The sequence below is a fragment of the Scylla paramamosain genome, chromosome 4 (genome assembly GCF_035594125.1).
Source record: "Scylla paramamosain isolate STU-SP2022 chromosome 4, ASM3559412v1, whole genome shotgun sequence".
NCBI lineage: Eukaryota > Metazoa > Arthropoda > Malacostraca > Decapoda > Portunidae > Scylla > Scylla paramamosain.
Genome location: NC_087154.1, coordinates 33502402 through 33522026, shown reverse-complemented (window position 1 = coordinate 33522026; position 19625 = coordinate 33502402). Strand labels below are relative to the sequence as shown.

General features: G+C 41.1%; 1 protein-coding gene across 4 annotated transcripts in view; it reads right to left on the bottom strand.

Moving 5' to 3' along the window:
• Positions 1-3781: 3781 nt before the first annotated feature.
• Positions 3782-19625, bottom strand: part of LOC135100022 (lachesin-like) — a 42032-nt gene continuing 26188 nt past the window's right edge. For 3 of the 4 annotated variants that reach the window (XM_064002858.1, XM_064002857.1, XM_064002856.1), the window contains 8 exons: positions 16828-17035; positions 16267-16425; positions 12805-13161; positions 12337-12474; positions 11582-11731; positions 10523-10615; positions 8721-8810; positions 3782-7688 (listed from right to left, as the gene is read on the bottom strand). In XM_064002858.1, the coding sequence (XP_063858928.1) occupies positions 7522-7688; positions 8721-8810; positions 10523-10615; positions 11582-11731; positions 12337-12474; positions 12805-13161; positions 16267-16425; positions 16828-17035 (1362 nt within the window). In that variant the 3' untranslated portion in view covers positions 3782-7521. The other variant, XM_064002859.1, reaches the window with a different exon arrangement.

Sequence of the window (19625 nt, the reverse complement as noted above, 5' to 3'; positions counted from 1 at the left end):
TAAACAACTCGCCAATCTTTGAGGAGACGCTTGACTTTTTTTTTTATATTTTATAGTTGGCAATTTAAATATGACGAAAATTATATTCTTGAATACACCTGGAATTTTATATATATATATATATATATATATATATATATATATATATATATATATATATATATATATATATATATATATATATATATATATATATATATATATATATATATATTTTTTTTTTTTTTTTTTCAAGGAACGTAATGTAAATGCTTCACTCGTGAAATGTCACAGCTTCACTCACGGCATTTATCGTTCTTTTACGGTCGTCTGCTCCATTATTATTAATTTTCGCAGTGTGTCTTGAGGCGGAGTCCCGTCAGTCACAGGCTGTGGTCGCATGCATGCGCTCATTATGTTTTCTATCCCACAATATATATTTTTTAAAAAATCTTTTTACTTATTTACTGTCAAATTATTATCTCTTTAGGTTTTCTAACTTGAGACACCACATACTCTTAATTTTAAGCGAGATCTCGCACAGTTGTTTTGCAATTTCATTTGTTACTATATTAAGCTGCCCAATACATAATGTTCGCCTTGCAAAAAATATATGCTTGTGCAGTCTGTGATAAAGAGCTGTTCTGACATCTTCGAAACAATATTGTCCTTATCTTAACTTACACTAGAGTGGCTTTCACGGAGACTGAAGATTGCATCATCGTGCTCTGGGGCAACCTACCCGTGAACACTGCGTCTGACACCGTGCTTGCGGTGGGCTTTAGAGTACTTATCACTATTAAGAAGATACGCAAGCAATATCTATCATTTTACCATCTGAAACTCAAAATTGACTACACTTAGCGGTATTCGATTGTAGTAGCAAGTACTCCTAAACCGCTCAGCATGCACGACTTTAGATACAGTGTTGACAGCTTGCCAGAAAACGATCATGTAGCCCTCAGTCCCAGTGAGAGCAACTTTTATAGTGTGTGTGTGTGTGTGTGTGTGTGTGTGTGTGTGTTCATTTTATACTGTTTACAATTTTTCCTTGTCCGTGCGTCATCAAGCTCCTGTCTGACATCCGTCACCGCCGCGAAGGTCTGATCCACACGAGACACCGGACACACTTCCAGCTTGAAAAATTTATCCTGATGGAACATGTCAATGAACAATGATCAGCAATAGTCTGGCAGGAGGAGGGGGAGAACACAAACAGGACTGGCAAAAGGGAGCTTGCCGCCACCGGGTGTCATGAATATGTCAGGCATGTCCTCAGAGGCAGGCAGATGGCGTGCGTCAAGAGTCACATTAAGTCTGGTTTTCTGTCGTTGTTGTCGTACAGAGCAGCCATGAGGTGGAAATAGAAACCTGTTAATAAGGAATGTCTGTCAGGAGGAGAATGAAAATGAGAAAAAACAAAATAGACATAAATCAAAAACTTTATATAATGGATCAAATGTGCAAGGCAAGAAACAAATGAAAAAAGAAGCTTGTAACATTTGTAACAGGATGATTTTCAGGAGAAAACTGAAGATGAGAAAAATAATAGATACAGATAAAAGAAAAAAAATGTTGGTAATTAATTAACCAAATGTACAAAGATGGCAGAAAAAAATCGATTACAAAGAGACTGAAATATTATGCATTAGTAGGAGACAGAAGGGAATAAGAAATTAAAATGCTAAAATAAGATAAGGAATCTAGATAATAGACAGAATTTTATCATAGAGGATGAAAAAAAATAAATAAATAATTACTGAAATTTTCCATGATAGGAGACTGAAGAAAATAGATAATAAAAATGTAAATACGGAATATAATGAGAAAATTTTTCAGTTTGAAATGTTTCTAAATACATAAGAATCGTGTCCATGTATTTAACTCCTCAATCAATGCTGTAGGCAGGCAGCATTGATTGAGCTATTTATAAACCGGTATTTTATGCGTATTATCATCATTCAGAGAGAGAGAGAGAGAGAGAGAGAGAGAGAGAGAGAGAATATATTTTGCAATAAGCCCGTTAAGTCTACCAACTCTCAAGGGAGACTAAAGGTAAGGTGGCATTTTTAGAGACCGATTTTGTGAGCTGTTGCCATTCCGAAGAGTTGAAAAGTTATTCTAACATTTATCAAAAGCTTTCAGTCCGTGTGCTGCCGAGGTATCTTCTTCGTCAAGTCTTTGAACAATGATTCGCTCCTCATTGATTCAAAGAAGGACTGGATCTCGTGGCCGAGGACTGTACGGGGCCGATCGCGTGAGTACTGATTCCTTTTCATAGTGTAAATGTATCTCCGACCTATCTTACCTTTAGATTACCTTAAAATATTTCCAGTTCGAAATTACTTACTGTCTAGGTTGTACTTCAGTGGTATTTCTTTTTAGTAAATAAAGTGGGTTTGGATTTCAAGCTTTTTTTTTTTTTTTTTTTTACGGATATTGTGTTGTCTAAGACTTAAATTATATGCATCATTTACGTAGTCCATGTTCTTGTACGAGGTCGATATCTACCTATCCATCTTTGTCTTTGATTTTTTTGCCTACCCATCTATCAACCTATCTATCTATCTTATCTATTTATCTACCTGTCCGTTTGTCTGTCTGTCTGTCTATTACTGTTACCAGAATTATGTGGTGTAAAACAAAAACAGGTACCTAAAGGCGCTGTATAGTGATTTTATTATTTAATTAATTTTGTTTTTATTGCAAAATTTTCTAAGCAGGCAGACTACGTTTCCTGGTTAAAGTTACAATTATCTGCAAAATGGGTAAGAGAAATAAAGAACTTTTTGAAAACAAGGTTTGGTAAAGGCACTACACTTCTCTCATCAGTTAATTGTAAAATTTACCTTGACATTTTCGGAAGTCGAACGAAAAAAAAAGAAATCTCTTTGGGATGACGATTTCATTGATGCTAGCATCACCAAGAAACACACACACACACACACACACACACACACACACTTTTTCTAGCTTCAATTTTTACATTTGAATATCTATCTATCAGTCAATCTATCTATTTATATATCTGTCCATCAATATATATATATATATATATATATATATATATATATATATATATATATATATATATATATATATATATATATATATATATATATATATATATATATATATATATATATATACTGATTTATTCACATTCTTGCATATATTTATCTTATCTCTCCTGCTCACACACACACACACACACACACACACACACACAGACACAGACAGACACACACAGTTCTTTTCCTGCAGGGGTGAGTGGCAGCGATCTGTGGACTCATCACATTACCGTCTCTTACACTATTCATCCCGTCAATCTTCGTCTATTAATAATTCTGGAAAAAAGAAAGGAAAAAAAAATACACCGGTCTAGGAAGGAACTAGTTAATATGACTGACTTTTTCTCCGGTGATTAGTTCTGAAGAAAAAGTGGAATTAAGAAAAGAAGAAAAATGAGAATTAGTGAAAAAAGGCAATTGGTTTCACGGCAATGTCCAAGGTGGTTTTGAGGAGAGTACCGGCGTGTGTAATTGAATAATGTTCAGGATATAGACTCGTATTCTGAAACGCTTTGCTCTCTATCCACGTCTATTCTCCAAGGCCATAGAAATGATTAGTAGGATTCTCAAGAATGTTTCTCCGGTTAATAATGTAGAAATCTTTTGAATTTGTCAACTGAACCGTAAAAACAGCCTTGTAAACCCGTGACATTTCAAGCAAAGCCTTTTGAAAGTAACTGAGATGCGAGTAGAAGTTTTTTTCAGAATATGGTTCAAAGTGAAAACACTCGTTTATATATTCAGTTTTATTGTAGCAGACAGAAGGGTATTCAGTAGATGTAATATATGTTACCCAACTTTATTTGAACATGAGAAAGAAAAAACAATGATTCAGGGGGAAAATGTACACAGAAGAGCAGCCTGGTTATGTCTTGTGGGGGATGGACGAGCTGAGCCGGTAGGGTGGATCGAATCTGCCGGACCCGCATCTTGAGACGCTATGGGCGTTCAGAAGGACTATTTTTCAAAAGCCTCATAGATTATTTGTCGTGTTCTCATGGATGTTTTTTTTTTTTCCCCTCTCTCTCTTTGATGATGCAGAATTCTTTTGTAAACTAACATTACAGTTATGAAAGCAACCTTGAAAACACTGACAACTTCTACTACAGCCTGTTAAATGTAGGCAAGATGAGGCGCCGAAATGTTTGAGAATACGGTCACTGGATACATCAAGGAATCCACTCTGCTAAAAAAAAAATAATGAATAAAAAAAAGATAAATAGTAATAATAATAATAATAATAATAATAATAATAATAATAATAATAATAATAATAATAATAATGGTAATAATAATAATAATAATTAGTTTTATCTCCAAACTGCAGCCAGCACCATTTGTATCAGCCGGGATTTTTTTAAATAATATGGTACATGTCCAGCCAGTCACCAACACCCAAACAACACCCGGGTATGGAACACCTACGCCGCACAGCTGTGTTGCTTCAACCCTTCATGAAGTAATCTTAGTTGTTTTCCATACTGCTGCATCGGATCATAAACTTTACTTGTCTTGCAATGTTCAACTTGACGAATATAAATAATAAGTCTTTTTTTTTTTCATCATCACATGTTTACGGGAGTTGCATTTTTCTTTGTCGCTTAGAAGTATTACTGGTATGAAAAATGTGAGCTTTTGTTTATTACCACGCAAGTTACGGTCCCGCCCCTGCAGGTGACATGTTAGCAGACTAGGGATCAAGCACGCAAGCCGAGATGGTTATGAATGTATCGTGTCGGTGAAGAGAGTTAATCAAAAGTTGCTGTACAGGGAGTGTGGGGGACGGGGGAGGGAGTATGATAATGGACAGATGTTTGGTAAATCTAACGGATGGAAGAAAGTTACATGAACAAGTCTAACAACTACAGTATTTTTTTTCTGACCCATGATGACCGCACGCACAAAGCCGGAGCAACGGTCTCTCTCATGAGTCAGCCTCGTGATGGAGTGACAGAGAGACCAACTGAGCCTAATATTTGTACTCTTCCGAATCACATTCCGTCACCCTATTGCTGCAGTCAAGGGATGAAAAACGCGAAAGGATTCTCCTTACGTCAGGACAACCATAAATCCATTAAGGGAAGCACCGCCGGCGCACAGAATCCCAGCATGAAAAGAAAGAAGAGGCTGTCGCATTAATATTTCTATATCTTCAATAAACTCGTTCTATGTTGCTCACGGAATCATTGGTGTGCATCTTTCAGCAGCACAGAAAAGGTTACTACCAGCCTCAGCAGAAGACCACCCAAAAGATTTCATCTAGTATTGATAGAAGGATCAGGAACCAAAATTCATGTTGATAAAGGCTACGATGATGCTGATAACAGAGACTGTGCTGCTACTACTACACCTGCTACTACTGCACCTGCTGCTGCTACTATTACTAGTGCCACAGATGCTACTGTTGTTGCTGATACTACTACTACCACTGCTGTTGCTACTGCTGCTATTTTTATTACTATCACTGTTGTTGTTGTTGTTGTTGTTGTTGATGATGTTGTTGTTGATGATTGTGCTGCTCCTGCTGAGATTTATTTCGAAAATGAAAGCACTCTTTTCGACCAAGCTACTGAGAAGTTATAATCAGCAACAACAACAACAACAACAACAACAATACTATAATAATAGTAATAATAATAATAATGATAATAATAATAATAATAATAATAATAATAATAATAATAATAATAATAATAATAATATTACTAGTACTACTACTACTACTACTACTACTACTACTACTACTACTACTACTACCACCACCACCACCACGACCACCACCACAATCATCTCCATACACTAAAAACGATAGCGGTCAGCACCATTGCAGCCATTACCAAACAGGAGCGGAGAGGGAGGGAGGGAGGGAGGCGATCTCATCAGTCCCATCAGGTGTCACAAGATGGTTAACGCAGAGCGACACATTGGTCATCTCATTTTATTTCTCGCCACGATCCTGACAGACGGGCGTCTGGCAGGGGCGTTATGAGTCTTTTTGTAGCCCGTGAGCGGACCTTTGAACCGCGGCGTGAATCCTTCATTACCTGAGCCTGAAAGATTGATCACCGCGGCGTCAACTGTGGATCCAGTATTAATTTCTCTCCCGCCCTCCGCCATCATGATCACCTTCCTGCTGTCGTCGTCGTTGTTGCTGCTGCTGCCTGTTTTTTTTTTTTTTTCCGGGTTGTTTTATGGGTTTTCCTTACTTGTCAGCGTTAAAAATAGCAATTCCAGCAGTAACGAACGTTTGGATATTACTTTTGTTTGTATCTTGGTCACGTCGGTGTTTCCGTTTTCAGTTTATTTTGCTTCCCTTGATCTTTATTGTTTCGAAAAGAGTGCTTCAGTTAGTGTTTTGCTTTTCACTAGATGACATTAAGTTTTGTTTCTGTCATGATCTTTATTACTACTATTTTTGGGTTGTTTTTCTATCTGTTTCCTGGATTTCCCTTGATTTTCACAGTCACGGAAGGGAAGTTTCGACCAGTGTTTTTTCTACTTTTTTTTTTTTTTTTTTAGTTTCGAGTGTAACAATATTAAGTTTTTTTTTTTTTTATATAACTTTTCTTCATCCTTACTACCAAGAAAACAAGTCCCTGTTAACATTTACAGTAAGCGCATCTAAATAAATGACTTTGTTTTGCACCAGTTAACGTTCATGTTATCGTTGTTGGTGCTAGTGTTATCTATTTATTTTGATTTATTTATTTTCATTTATTTATTTATTTTATCTATTTATTTTATTTTATTTATTTATTTATCTTTTTTTTTTTTGAGCACGAGATTCTCTTCATCCGCACAACCACCACAAAGGAGTTACATGTGCTCATTTATTATAAACCATAATATAATATTTCTCAAGTGGTCTTTCCCGCTTGTCGTCTGACTGCGGGTGACGGAAAGTGACCAAGAAGTCGTTCTGTTACAAAGACGACAAAAAAAAAAAGTCTTTTCTTTCGCCCTTAATCTTGCATCGCTCACTGTCTAGCGAAAAGCACGTGTAATGACCTCCACACGGGACATACGTATATACACGAACATTGATGCATCAGAATGTACATACACATACATTGAAATACATACACACATAGGAGCACCTCTCGTGTTTTGTTACAAGAAGCTGAAAAAACCACGGCACCAATTTAAGGAGTCATTTAAGTGTGTGTATGTGTATTTGTGTGTGTGTGTGTGTGTGTGTGTGTGTGTAAGGTATACGTGTGTGCGTCTGTCTGTATGTACGCACCAGAATATCACTGACAAGGCCTCTCAAAACTAAACAACTTACCTTACCATCCATCTTGCCATCTAATCCACACATTCCACCATGTACATCTCCATAAAACTCCCGAAAGAGAGAGAGAGAGAGAGAGAGAGAGAGAGAGAGAGAGAGAGAGAGAGAGAGAGAGAGAGAGAGAGAGAAATACACACGGTAATTTTCTACAGTCATTTTCCTTCATCTTCGAGAGAGAAGTTACAACATCTGAATAAGCACTGTCAGACCAATCACCCAGACTCCAACCGCCGCTAGAAGCACTGGGTCCCCAACAGGTCGTATGCTCTTGCCGCTCTGACCAGCCGGGTAGTGGTAGCCAGGTCGAGGGTCGTGGTGGAGGGTCGTCCCGTGCATATCCATCAAGTCTGTGTGGTATAAGTATTGGTATTACTTGGAATTATTGCGGATCTAAGAGTTGGTTTCAGTACTAATGCGGTGTACGATGAAAGTATGTAGGAGGGATGAAGAGCCGAATGTATGTATCTTGTGTGTGTGTGTGTGTGTGTGTGTGTGTGTGTGTGTGTGTGTGTGTGTGTGTGTGTGTGCCTGAGAGTGATAGGGATAGAAACAGGAGCATGAATACAGACTGAAGGGCAGATTGATAGAAAGACAGACAGATAGACAAGCCGGCAGACAAAACAAACGAACGGGCAAAAAAAGGTCAGAAACAAAGCAAATGAAAACGAAGAAGGAAAAGATAAAAAAAAGAGAAGAGAAAGCAGGAAAAATCAAACACAGAAACAAAGCAATATGAGAAAAGGAAGTGAATAATGAAAGATAGACAAAGAAAGAGAATAGGTACAAAAGAAAAACAAGCGAGAAAAAAAAAAACAAAGAAAGAGAGAGAGAAAAAAAAAAAAGCAGAGAAGAACCATTAAGGAAGAGAGGCAGCCACCCCACTCTTGCACACGTAGATTGGGGCGTGTCTCCCCCGCTCAGCTACAGACCAGCACACGGGGGCACAGAACAAGCGTCCCTGGAGCCCTAACCTTCTCCATCGTTCGGTGCCTCGCCAGCGGTCACGAGCAGAGCGACCGCGTAAGGGTGACACAGCCTTAGTCTCTATGATATTCATTCTATATTTGACCGCACTTACGACGTGGGAGGGCAACCTGGACTCTCCACTGACTTATTCATGACGAGTCCGGCAAACAGGTGATGGAAATGGCGGATGACGGAGCATCTGGATTAGGACTGTAGGTGGATGCGGTGGCTGGACGAGCGCTACCCCACACATACACAGCCAGAGACAGGGACGCTGGCTAATACAAACTGTGTCCGCACGTCATGTGTTTGCTTGTCTCTCTCTCTCTCTCTCTCTCTCTCTCTCTCTCTCTCTCTCTCTCTCTCTCTCTCTCTCTCTCTCTCTCTCTCATTCTTTCTCTCTCTCTCCTCACCTGGCGCCTCATTAGCCTTGCCAAAGTGTCTTGGTGAAGCGAGGTCGTTCATTCCTTTCGGGTTGAGAGACTTTGGGTACTTGTTCCTCTCTGCAGGTGACAAATTGATAACACTCACACATTTTGACACTGTTGTCTTATTTTGGGATTTTTTTCAGATTTTGAAAAGCTCAAAATTTGAGTGAAATCAAAGTTGTTTTCATAAGCTAAGAACAACAAGCATTGAAGTGATTTTTTGTAAGGGAAAACAATAATACGGACACACTAGGCATGAGCTACTCAGTCTAAAACAATGAGCTACTCAGTCTAAAAACAATCGTTGTTACTATTCCAGATTCGAGATAACAAACTAATCAGAATATTTCATAGCGATGAGGCCACAGGAAAGCAAACTCACTCAGAGAATTTAAGACATTCATATAAAGAATCCTGCCGGCCTGGTAAGCGCTGCTTAGCTCAAGACCACCAAACAGTGGCGTCGTACTTATGACGGACATTTTCAACAAAGACTGAAGACGCCAATGGGGTTTTGGTAACATGCGAGGAAGAAAGCCTGCTATATATCACCAAGCATATCCAGGAAAACATGGTGTCTTGCATATTCGCTTACAAGTGGGCAGTTTTACTAGTCAGTCATCACTTTGTGCATGGCTTTCCTATTCCAATTACCATTTGTTGAATTATGTCAAAGATACTCAATGGTTCGGTTGGGTATCGTAACTGTTGAGAAAAAAACAAAACAAGGCAAAGATGTATTGTGTGTATCATATAATGCTCTAAATCTAGAGTGGTTATTTTGAGAAGAGGGTTGCAAAGCGGATCCCGCTCTTCCTAAGCCAGCAGGGGAGGCACGTGTCCGGATTGTTCTAACTGAGGATATGAAGTCAGATGGGTTAGTAAGTGAAATAGCTTCATAAATACATGTATTGTTACCTTCAAGAGACGAGAAAAAGACTTGCATGTGCAGATCTATCTTGGTGTATTTTGTTGTGGCTTTGAGGCGCCTCTGTGTACATAGGTGAGCAGCAACACAGGCTCATCAACAGGTAAACACATGGTGGGAGGCGGATGCGTTCTCGTGAATAAGCACTATGTGTGTGCAAGAATTTGCGTAAATTGACACTTTGCAGCAAACTATTCGTTGTTTATTATCTGTATATTGTATTTTACCTATTTTTTTATTTTTTTATACAGCAGCTATTTATAAAACAGCTGCGAATTATGGTATAACTGTACAAACCTTATCGAAAGTAAGGTAATTCATGGAACCTTACAGTTTTACTTCTTTTTATTTGTTTATTAATCCCCAGGAAATTATTTACACTTTTACTTGTATTTGATTTATCAATTTTGTTTTCTTATAAACGAAAGGTTGGCATCAATCTTGAAATGTGATGGGAATACTGACTACTTATCTCCAAAAGCAGGAATGTAAACACCAATGCAAACCCGAGCCTTAGCCGAAGAAACATATATTTTCAACTAAATAAACTGGAGCTCACACTCAGAACATTCCTAAACGCAACACAAATTTCCTTTAAGTGTTCAGGGATTGCGAGGAGACGACAGTGGACCACATTCTCAAACGTTTCGGTGTCTTAATTGCATTACATTTAACAAGCTCTCAGGGACGTTATTGGGGTCTTCCAGTGTACTTCCATGATTTTAGTGATAATTCAACAAGGATTCTGCAATACGAAATAGAAACACAACTTGGGAACCAGACGAATCATTCCTATGGAGTTTGAAAATAGTTCTTTATGAGAGTCCAAAGCACTTCAGAATAGGAGACAGTAACTTACCTGAACCCAATGGTGTCGATGCGTATCCTGGAGTCCCAGGATGCAGTTCTGCCTCGTCTTCTGCTCGCGTAAATGTCTTGGGTGGTTCGATCTCTGATAGAAGGAGAAGAAGCGAGGAACAATACTAAGTGTCTATCAGAGAACCCTGCAGCGCCACAGACGTTGGGTGGGAGGAGACTTGTACGAATGAGGTGAGGGACTTGAGAAGGGGAGTCGTGCCATGAATATGCATGCAAGGGGAAAGGTAATGGCAAGGGGAGTGAATTTTGGAAGAGTATGATGTATGGGAATGTGTACTGTGACGAACAAAGAGTAACTTATAGAAGAGGGAGTGTTGTTATAATAGATTGTAAGAGTGAAGGGACTACCCGCAGAGGAGACATGATGAATTTCGTCTAATTACATGATATACTAAACTGAGCAAATCATTCGGCAAGAAAGCCAAAGGGACATGAGTGATTAAACACGAAATTAATGACTGAGAGACGCAGAAATCATAATAAACACAAGGAACTCCAGTGCGGAAGATTTAATCCGTACGAAAAAAAATAAGGAAATACGACGACATTGCGGAGAATAAGTAAAGACATCGGGAAGGATAGAAAAATGCAAACAAATAAAGGTATGCAGATTACAAATAGGGCGTGTGACAGGCGAGGTGGAGGGCGCGAAGGAATGGACTGATCACCAATGTAACAAGGGTTGGGTGGGAAAAATATACTCGTGACATACGGTCCTTCCCTTACGACACATGGCAGCCAGTGAGATAATGAACGGCTCCCTCTTCCTCCCTCCTGTCCCTCAACTCTCTCTCTCTCTCTCTCTCTCTCTCTCTCTCTCTCTCTCTCTCTCTCTCTCTCTCTCTCTCTCTCTCTCTTATGGATGCGGAGAGAGCCTTGTTCTATTTTTATCCTCTTCTAAATGTACTTTAAATATTTCTCTCTCCTATATTCTCATTCTCTCTCTCTCTCTCTCTCTCTCTCTCTCTCTCTCTCTCTCTCTCTCTCTCTCTCTCTCTCTCTCTCTCTCTCTCTCTCTCTCTCTCTCTCTCTCTCTCACCATATACTTGAATGCTCCCGTCCGTCTCTCCGAGGGAGTTCTTCGCCAGACACTTGTATTTTCCGAAGTCTTGGGGCTCCACTCTCATTATCCTCAGCTTCATGTCCACCTTGTACGACCTCTCCACCGTCAGTGTCTCGAACCGACCTTCTGTGAGTTGCAAAGATAAAAGGCTACGTTGGGAATGTCGACTAACCGTAGTATTATAGAAAGCAGATGCTGGTATTAGTATAGTGATACATTAGACTGTAGCAGACTGGTAAGTAAATTTTGTCTTTGAGAGAATTGCGTGATAAATAATGGTTGTAATTGTGCGGAAAGGAACATGAATAAAAGATGATAACCGCATTAATTTAATATACACTTTTCTAAAACAATGGGAATAGAATATATATCAGAAGAAGTCAATAACTTCAAGAGGTATAAGGAAACTAACACGGAAACACTTCCAAATGGTAGCACTTATGTTCATATTCATCAAAGTTTCCGTGTTTTATCTTGCCTAATTCAGATAGACTCTAGTGGAAGTGTTTTCTTGCTTCTAATGATAGTTGAGGAAGGATTTTGCAGTCAGCTATAAAACGCACCCATGAGAATACAACTAATAATGTCTGCAGCCTTTGAAAACAGTCCTTATGAGAGAACAGTGTTAAAGAGCACACCATTTAGTCACACCTAACAACGCAAATCATCGTTACTTACTTCACAATTATGGAACATGATAGGCTGAGGAGCATATGCAGCAAAATCTTTACCTGAAATGATCATATCTCCTTCTTCGTTGGTCCAGTAATTGATGCTCTTGGGGAAAGCCTCAGTGTTACAGGCAATGGTAAGCTCCTGCCCTACGTAAGCACCCACCAGCTGCTGAGGAACCCACGTCATTGGAGGAACTACCCGGTGCAGGAGAAAGTTAGAGAAATGCGATTAGATGTAGATAACAGAAGAAAAAGATGATATTTACGAAGCTACTAACAGAAAATTATTAAGAATATTAAAAAAAGAAAGTATGCAAAAGAGAAATCATACCAAACTATAGATAATCTGCAGAATCAATGTATGGAATGAGGAAAATAGTAAACTTATAGAAGTGAGTGATTAAAGAACATGAATGAAGGGAAGGCATATCGTGGCAGGCTTTGTATATGGAAAGGGAAGCAGGCGGAAGGCCACAGACAGGCGGTGAGAGGGGCATGAGAGGAACAACTGATAGAAACACATACACTGCACCTTCAGATGAGCTCGTTTACTGACGGAGGGAGGAATGCCGTTGGAGGCAATACAGAGGTATGACCCCATCTGGAGACGTGATACCTTCGTCAGGAGGAGTGTCTCTCCCTCTACCACTTGCCGCTTCCCTGCACTGCTCCTCACGCCGTCGTTGTTTCTCGAACCAGACGCACCAGGAAGGAATATCTCTTCTGCGCCAATGCCACCGGAGCCTCTCTCAGCCCAGCCACCGTTCATACCATCCCAGAGCGCCGTGTACACTCCAGCATCCACCTCGTCGTGTTGGAGCCGAATTTTTTTCATTCCACTGTTGCTGACGCTTTGAAGGTCTAGCGCGGCCAGACCACTCCCTGGTGGGCGGGAAGGGAGCAGGGGTGCTGTTTATACAAAATGACATCGTTTCATTAACCCTATTAATTGCTATGGTGTCTCCCTAAGTTTTCTAAAATGAAGTGGCGCGAATTTCAAATGTACTTTCGGAAAATACTATTGACAAGATGAGAGTAGTTCAAACCTTAAAGTGCATGTAGTCTTATTTTTGTTCTGTGAATTCACGTTCGATGTAGGATCACTCAAATCACAGGTGTCATGTTATCATTGGCGGTCAAAGAAGCAGGTGTTAATGTACCAGGGACAAATGTATCTTTTATCTCATTTTTTTTTCTCAACCTAAATTTGTATGAAGCTTCAGACGAGGCGGTGAAGTGGGTTATGCTCCAGTGTGATGCATGCAAAGGAACAAGCAGAGATATATACCATTCTGTACTCGGTGGACATATTTACTCCAGGGAGCTAACAAAACCAAGCAACTATCCACTTGTCCTCCAACCACAGACTTCTGGCATTTCGTGTGGCACCAACGGCACATCTACACGTCACTAGGGGCCCGCTGTTTATGCTCTATACACAAGACAACACCAGGCCGGTCCCTGCCTACACCGGGCCTGAACCTTACATGTAAGAGTTGCTGTTGTTGTTGTGGTTGTTGTGATTGCTGTTGTTGTTGTTGTTGTTGTTGTTGTTGTTGCTGTTGTTGTTGTTGTTGTTGTTGTCGTCGTCGTCATCATCATCATCATCATCATCATCATTAATACTATTGATATTGTAATTATTATCTAAGTATCATTTTTGTTTCGCATTGCCTTGGCCGTGAACTTTTACACATATTCGTTCCCAATGACATAAGTAACTGCATGAAAAAATAACCCACCCGCCATTGTTTTTTCGTTGTTATGTTCAGTGCTGCTCACATCATCACAGTGCACTGAAGAGATTTTCTTTCATAACTTATAGGAAGGAGCTTGTATAGATGAGCAGGTTAAGTCAATCACGCCCTTTTAATATACTACAACATTTTACAACAATTACACGTGTGGTATGCATATAATCCACTTGTATTTCTGGACAAAAGTTAAACCTATTAAAGACTGCTGAGTCATACCAGCTGCTTACAGCTCTAGTAGCATGTTTTCCCAGTATTCTCTCTCTGTCTCACTCACTGTCAATGGAACTCAACCAACGCGATCGGTAGAAATGAGTTTTTATGCTTTTCCTCAGGTTTTCAGTGCCCTCTGACCTACGACGGTTTTCCGAAAGGCTATAATAGCACTGGAAGCAAAGTCTCTGACGTGAACTCGTCGCACGGTTACACCAGATTTTTCATGTAATGTGAAACGCTGGCGGGGATGTGGCAAAGTAGAAATCCACTGGGAAAAAAAAAAGTCGTGCTACTTCGGTAAACTAGCAAGTGGGAGGCAGTAAATGCCGGGAGCAGGACATCACAGGTAATCGATACGTCAAAAGCCGAACATCACAGTGTTCCCGTGAGAGGCCGCCAGTGTTTCAGCGTCGTCAAGTGTCAGTGAGCAGTGAACCACGGTAAAATTATTACTGTGGCGGCAGCTGGTGCGGCGCTACGCCACGCACGGCGCTTGTCCAGGAGCGGACGGATCATGAAGTAATTCATGAAATGCACAATTTTCACGTCATAACTTTTGCCTTTTGAATAAGAACTGTCGTAGTGCTTACAAGGCTAGTCGGCAGCATGTTCGCCCCAGATATGAGGCCCCATCCCCTTCCTTCTCGTAGCCTCATTTCCTCCTAAAAAAATATATATACTTAATTAAAATTAACACCTCCAGAATGTCGACGGAACAAGGCATCGTCCAGCTAATGAAATCTGTAGGGTGAATATTGGGTCATGAGATAATAATGCTGCGCCGCTGACATTTAGTCGGTCATTCATGACACATCCAATCACGTCAGCAGACATCTTGTCCTGAGGCTCATTATAGCGGCGGTGCCTCTTCCTCCGTGCGCGGGATGGGTTACTGAGGAAGGCTGAAAAAATTAAATCGTTTCTCTCTTACTTGACGTAAATAAATTCCTTACTGGACAGAAAGCAAATCTTAGTGAAGAGCAACATGGTCTTCTAAAAATGGTATTCAGTGGCCTTTCTCTCTCTCTCTCTCTCTCTCTCTCTCTCTCTCTCTCTCTCTCTCTCTCTCTCTCTCTCTCTCTCTCTCTCTCTCTCTCTGTGTGTGTGTGTGTGTGTGTGTGTGTGTGTGTGTGTGTGTGTGTGTGTGCGTGCGTGCGTGCGTGCGTGCGTGCGTGCGTGTGTGTGTGTGTGTGTGTGTGTGTGTGTGTGTGTGTGTGTGTGTGTGTGTGTGTGTGTGTGTGTGTGTCTGTCTAACACAAACATAAACACACACACACACACACAAACACACACACACACACACACACACACACACACACACACACACACACACACACACACACACACACACCGCACAATCTCATGGTCTGGAGGTGAAGTGAAGGCTTTCTACTTTAAGCCGTTCAGACCATTGGAGAGATTAAGTCATAAATATTTCCGTCATCAGATCCTCCGCTGACCGAGCGTGAAGCTGACTAATGACCAGGAGAAGGATGTAATTAAGCGGGTAATTGGCAGTAATTGAAGTGTAATGATGAGGGTCGCACGGAGAGAGCTAGATATTACGCAGGAGTAAAAATTCTTGAGAGTGAGATGAATGACATGGGGAGGCGAGGCGAGGAGGCAAAGAGAATAGCAGAGACGGAGTGCGTGAGAGAGTGGCTGCATGGCCATCGGCTCCTCAGATTTCGCGGTGGTGTTGTGTGGTTGTCTTGGTGTAGTCTTAGTAGTGTCTTAGTTGTGTGGTTATTCTTGGTGGGCTGTCTATATTTATTTGAACGGTGACTAAAACGCCTCTCTTACTTTTCTTTTCTTTTTTTTCTTTTTTTTTCTAAGTGCGAAGGAGACCGGACGAAAGTAAAAATAAAGGGGAAAGATATGTTGAGTTGTCTTTCAAGATATAAGGAAAAATATCAAAAAGGTGTTCAACGATTTAGATCCAGAGATGAGCCGATATTCCTCTCCTAAAGTAGTTTAAGTCGTGGGAGAGAAACAGGTAAAGAGTTCCTGGACTTACCTGTTTGCGTTGAGTCAAGAATGATATCCTGGTTGTCCTCCCGCCGCCATGTGATGCTTGGTGCGGGATGACCTTTAGCGCGACAAGTCAGTGTAACATCTTGTCCCTCCCGCACGGTCAGGTCTCCGGAGGACTCTTGGTCAATAATATCCGGAGGGACTGTGCAAGAAAGAAATAAAATTATGATGCAGAGAAGCCTGCTGCTCTTATGATGTTTAGCTTCTGGATAGAAAAATAATGATGATGGTAAGTAAAATAAATAAATGAACAAATGAAACCACGAAAAAGTAAAGATTAAAGGTAAAAGTAAAGGTATCATTCTACATCTTTATCAGTTTACATTTTCCCTTTGTAACTCCTCTCAGATTGCACCTCATCACTTCAAGTAATGCTTTCCACTACTTCCTCGCGAATCGATAACATGCTAACACACACACACACACACACACACACACACACACACACATCAATTCCCAGCCACAATTTACACCCCCATCCCATCACACGCCACCAGACAACAGACAACAGACGCCGCACTGCCAGGGACGTCAGGACACTCACCCACCACGTCCATGTATCCTTGGCGGGACCTCATCGGGTCGGTGTTCACCTGACACATGTACCAGCCACGGTCACTCTCCTTCACGTCACTGATCTGCAGGTGCCACGAGCGGTGGTCATTGTGGAGCAGTGCGATCCTCGGGTTCCTGGTGATGACTTGCTTATGGATGGTGAGGATTGTCTGAGTGTCCACCTGCACCCACGCCACCTGTGAAGATTGAAGTGGACGCGGTGATACGCAGGATTCGAGTATAGTACTACGGTGTTTTCATCCACGTGTCGGTGAAAATGTTGGGAAGTCCCATTGATCTATGAGCGAACGTACCATACACGCTCATTTAGTATGCATTATTTTTTTCCTCCCCTTTTGCACAGAAACGTTCACCTTTTTAATCGCGTAACAGTTACAGAGGCACCCCTTGCTTTCCACCCATGCAGCCACTAGAATATACTATGAGACGCTTCAGAGTCTTCCGAGCGTGTAGGACAGGACTTACTATGACACCCGTAAAGCGAGGGCAAGGTGGTGCTACTACTGCCGCTGGTGTTCCCGCTGTACCAGATGTATGTACGCGTGAAGCATCTCAACGACTAGGAACGAATGGAAGTTAAGAGATGAGGACTTCCAAATTGAAAACTGTAAGTGGGAGATTTTTTCAACTAATTCACATAGTTTGACACAGTTTTGCAAAGCTAATATAGGATGAAATGTTTGGATTTAATCACGTTCGTTGCTCTGGAATGTTAAAATAGTCTGCGTGCACCTCTCACTCTGTCCTTCACTGAATAACAGGCAGTGAATCTCCCAGAAACAAATGATCCACCTGTCAGACGCATATGATTGGCTGGCAGACATAAAATTATTATTTCCGTCATTGGAGGTCACCATCTGTCAGTGAAGAGTGCTGGCGTTTGAAATTGACAGTATTGGTTTAAATCTCACTAAACGAGAGAATCAGTAAAGACTTCTGATCTTGACTGCACTTAGAACGAGATTAAATGAAAGCTGCGTGGTGCCCCTCCCTGCATCCCTGTGGGCGGGTAAAGCTGCATGAAGGAAGATCATGAGCTTGCTTTGGGTAGAGTATAATGGTAAACACAAACATCACAGCTGATTAGAAAGCAGGAGGCGATCACAGTCTAGAACTTCACATAAGCAGGAAAAACCGCTGGAAGAACATTATTTCAAAGTTATTTTATGCAGGAAGTAAAAAGGGAAAGGATAAAAAAGATAAATTCTTATCCATTTTGTCATGGTATACAAATTTCATAACATAATTAGCGCTGGCAGATACGAACAAATTATATATTAATTCACACGTGTGAGTACAGCATTAAGTAGTCAGGTGACAACAGGTATTATGACAGTTGAAAATGACAAAGTACCAGATCCAATATTTTCTTCAGTACACTGCAAATGATGCGTGGCTTTGGTCAAGGGGAGCTCTATGAAGTACATCCATAATTCCGTGATGCATAATCCGGTGGCGCCGCTTTGGCAACGCATAACATTAATCCTCTAATAATTTACGGCTTTCATCACGCTGTTCAGAGGAATGGAGCAAAAAAAAAAAAAAAATGGATACTGTAACAGGGTAAATGGAGCGTCAGGGCACAACATGCAAAGAAGGCTGGTGAGCGGCCCGTGACTAATCGCTTGTCTCCGGTTGCCCCTGCGACTTGCCTGCCCGAGCAGCCAACCCCGGATCCCGTATTCCGAAACGCTTTGCGCTCTCATTACGATTATTTTCAAAGGCCGCATATATTATACATCACGTTCTCAGATTTTTTTTTTTCCCTATAGATGATACATAATCTTTGTTAACCGATCACTAGCATTACGAAAAGAACCTTGAACACCCCAAAACCTCTGCTAGACTGACTAGAGCCTGTAATAAGATATCGGTCGAGATAGACGCTGAAACGTTTTGAGAATGCCGTCCGGGCGAGCATCCACCGGCGAGACACGCGAAGGATGCTCAGGAAAGGAATCTTGGCCGCTATCCAAGCCTTGCGAGAGACACTGACGACCTGGGTGAGCCTCGTGGTGCACAATGGAGGGTCTCAGGCCACGCTCCTTGAGGCGTGGGAGGTACGGGGTAAACTTCCAGGCAGATCTCAGGGTTCAAGACCTTCTCAGCCTCGGAGTCTCGGACAATTAATGAACTCTTCCTGTGATTAACAAACAACTTCACCATCCGAGGTTGTGGTGAGCTGCCACTTGCTACCCTTCATTCCACATACACACACACACACACACACACGAGAGAGAGAGAGAGAGAGAGAGAGAGAGAGAGAGAGAGAGAGAGAGAGAGAGAGAGAGAGTAAATATAATATAGAGGACATATGAAGACGCAAAAAATCCACTAAATATGCATAAAACTTGGCTCTCCTCCTTCCCAAACCTTAGAGCGACTCATACCAACACAGGACGACTCGGGACTGGTCGAGGCACCGCACCCCACACACACACACACACACACACTGCTCCAGACGCAAGTTAGTGTAAGAACAATCTCTCTCACGTATAACTTTCCTCGTACTTGGCAAACATCGCGAGAAAAACAATTATCCTATTCTTTATGAGGTTCTACTCTCGCACAGTCAACGCTCTGTTTTGCTCTTGACTTAACGAGAACAGTAAAGATCCTTTCATCCTTCCTTCCTCCCTTCGTTTCTTCTTTCCCTTTGGCTTCATCTCAAGAGAAAGAGAGAGAGAGAGAGAGAGAGAGAGAGAGAGAGAGAGAGAGAGAGAGAGAGAGAGAGAGAGAGAGAGAGAGAGAGAGAGAGAGAGAGAG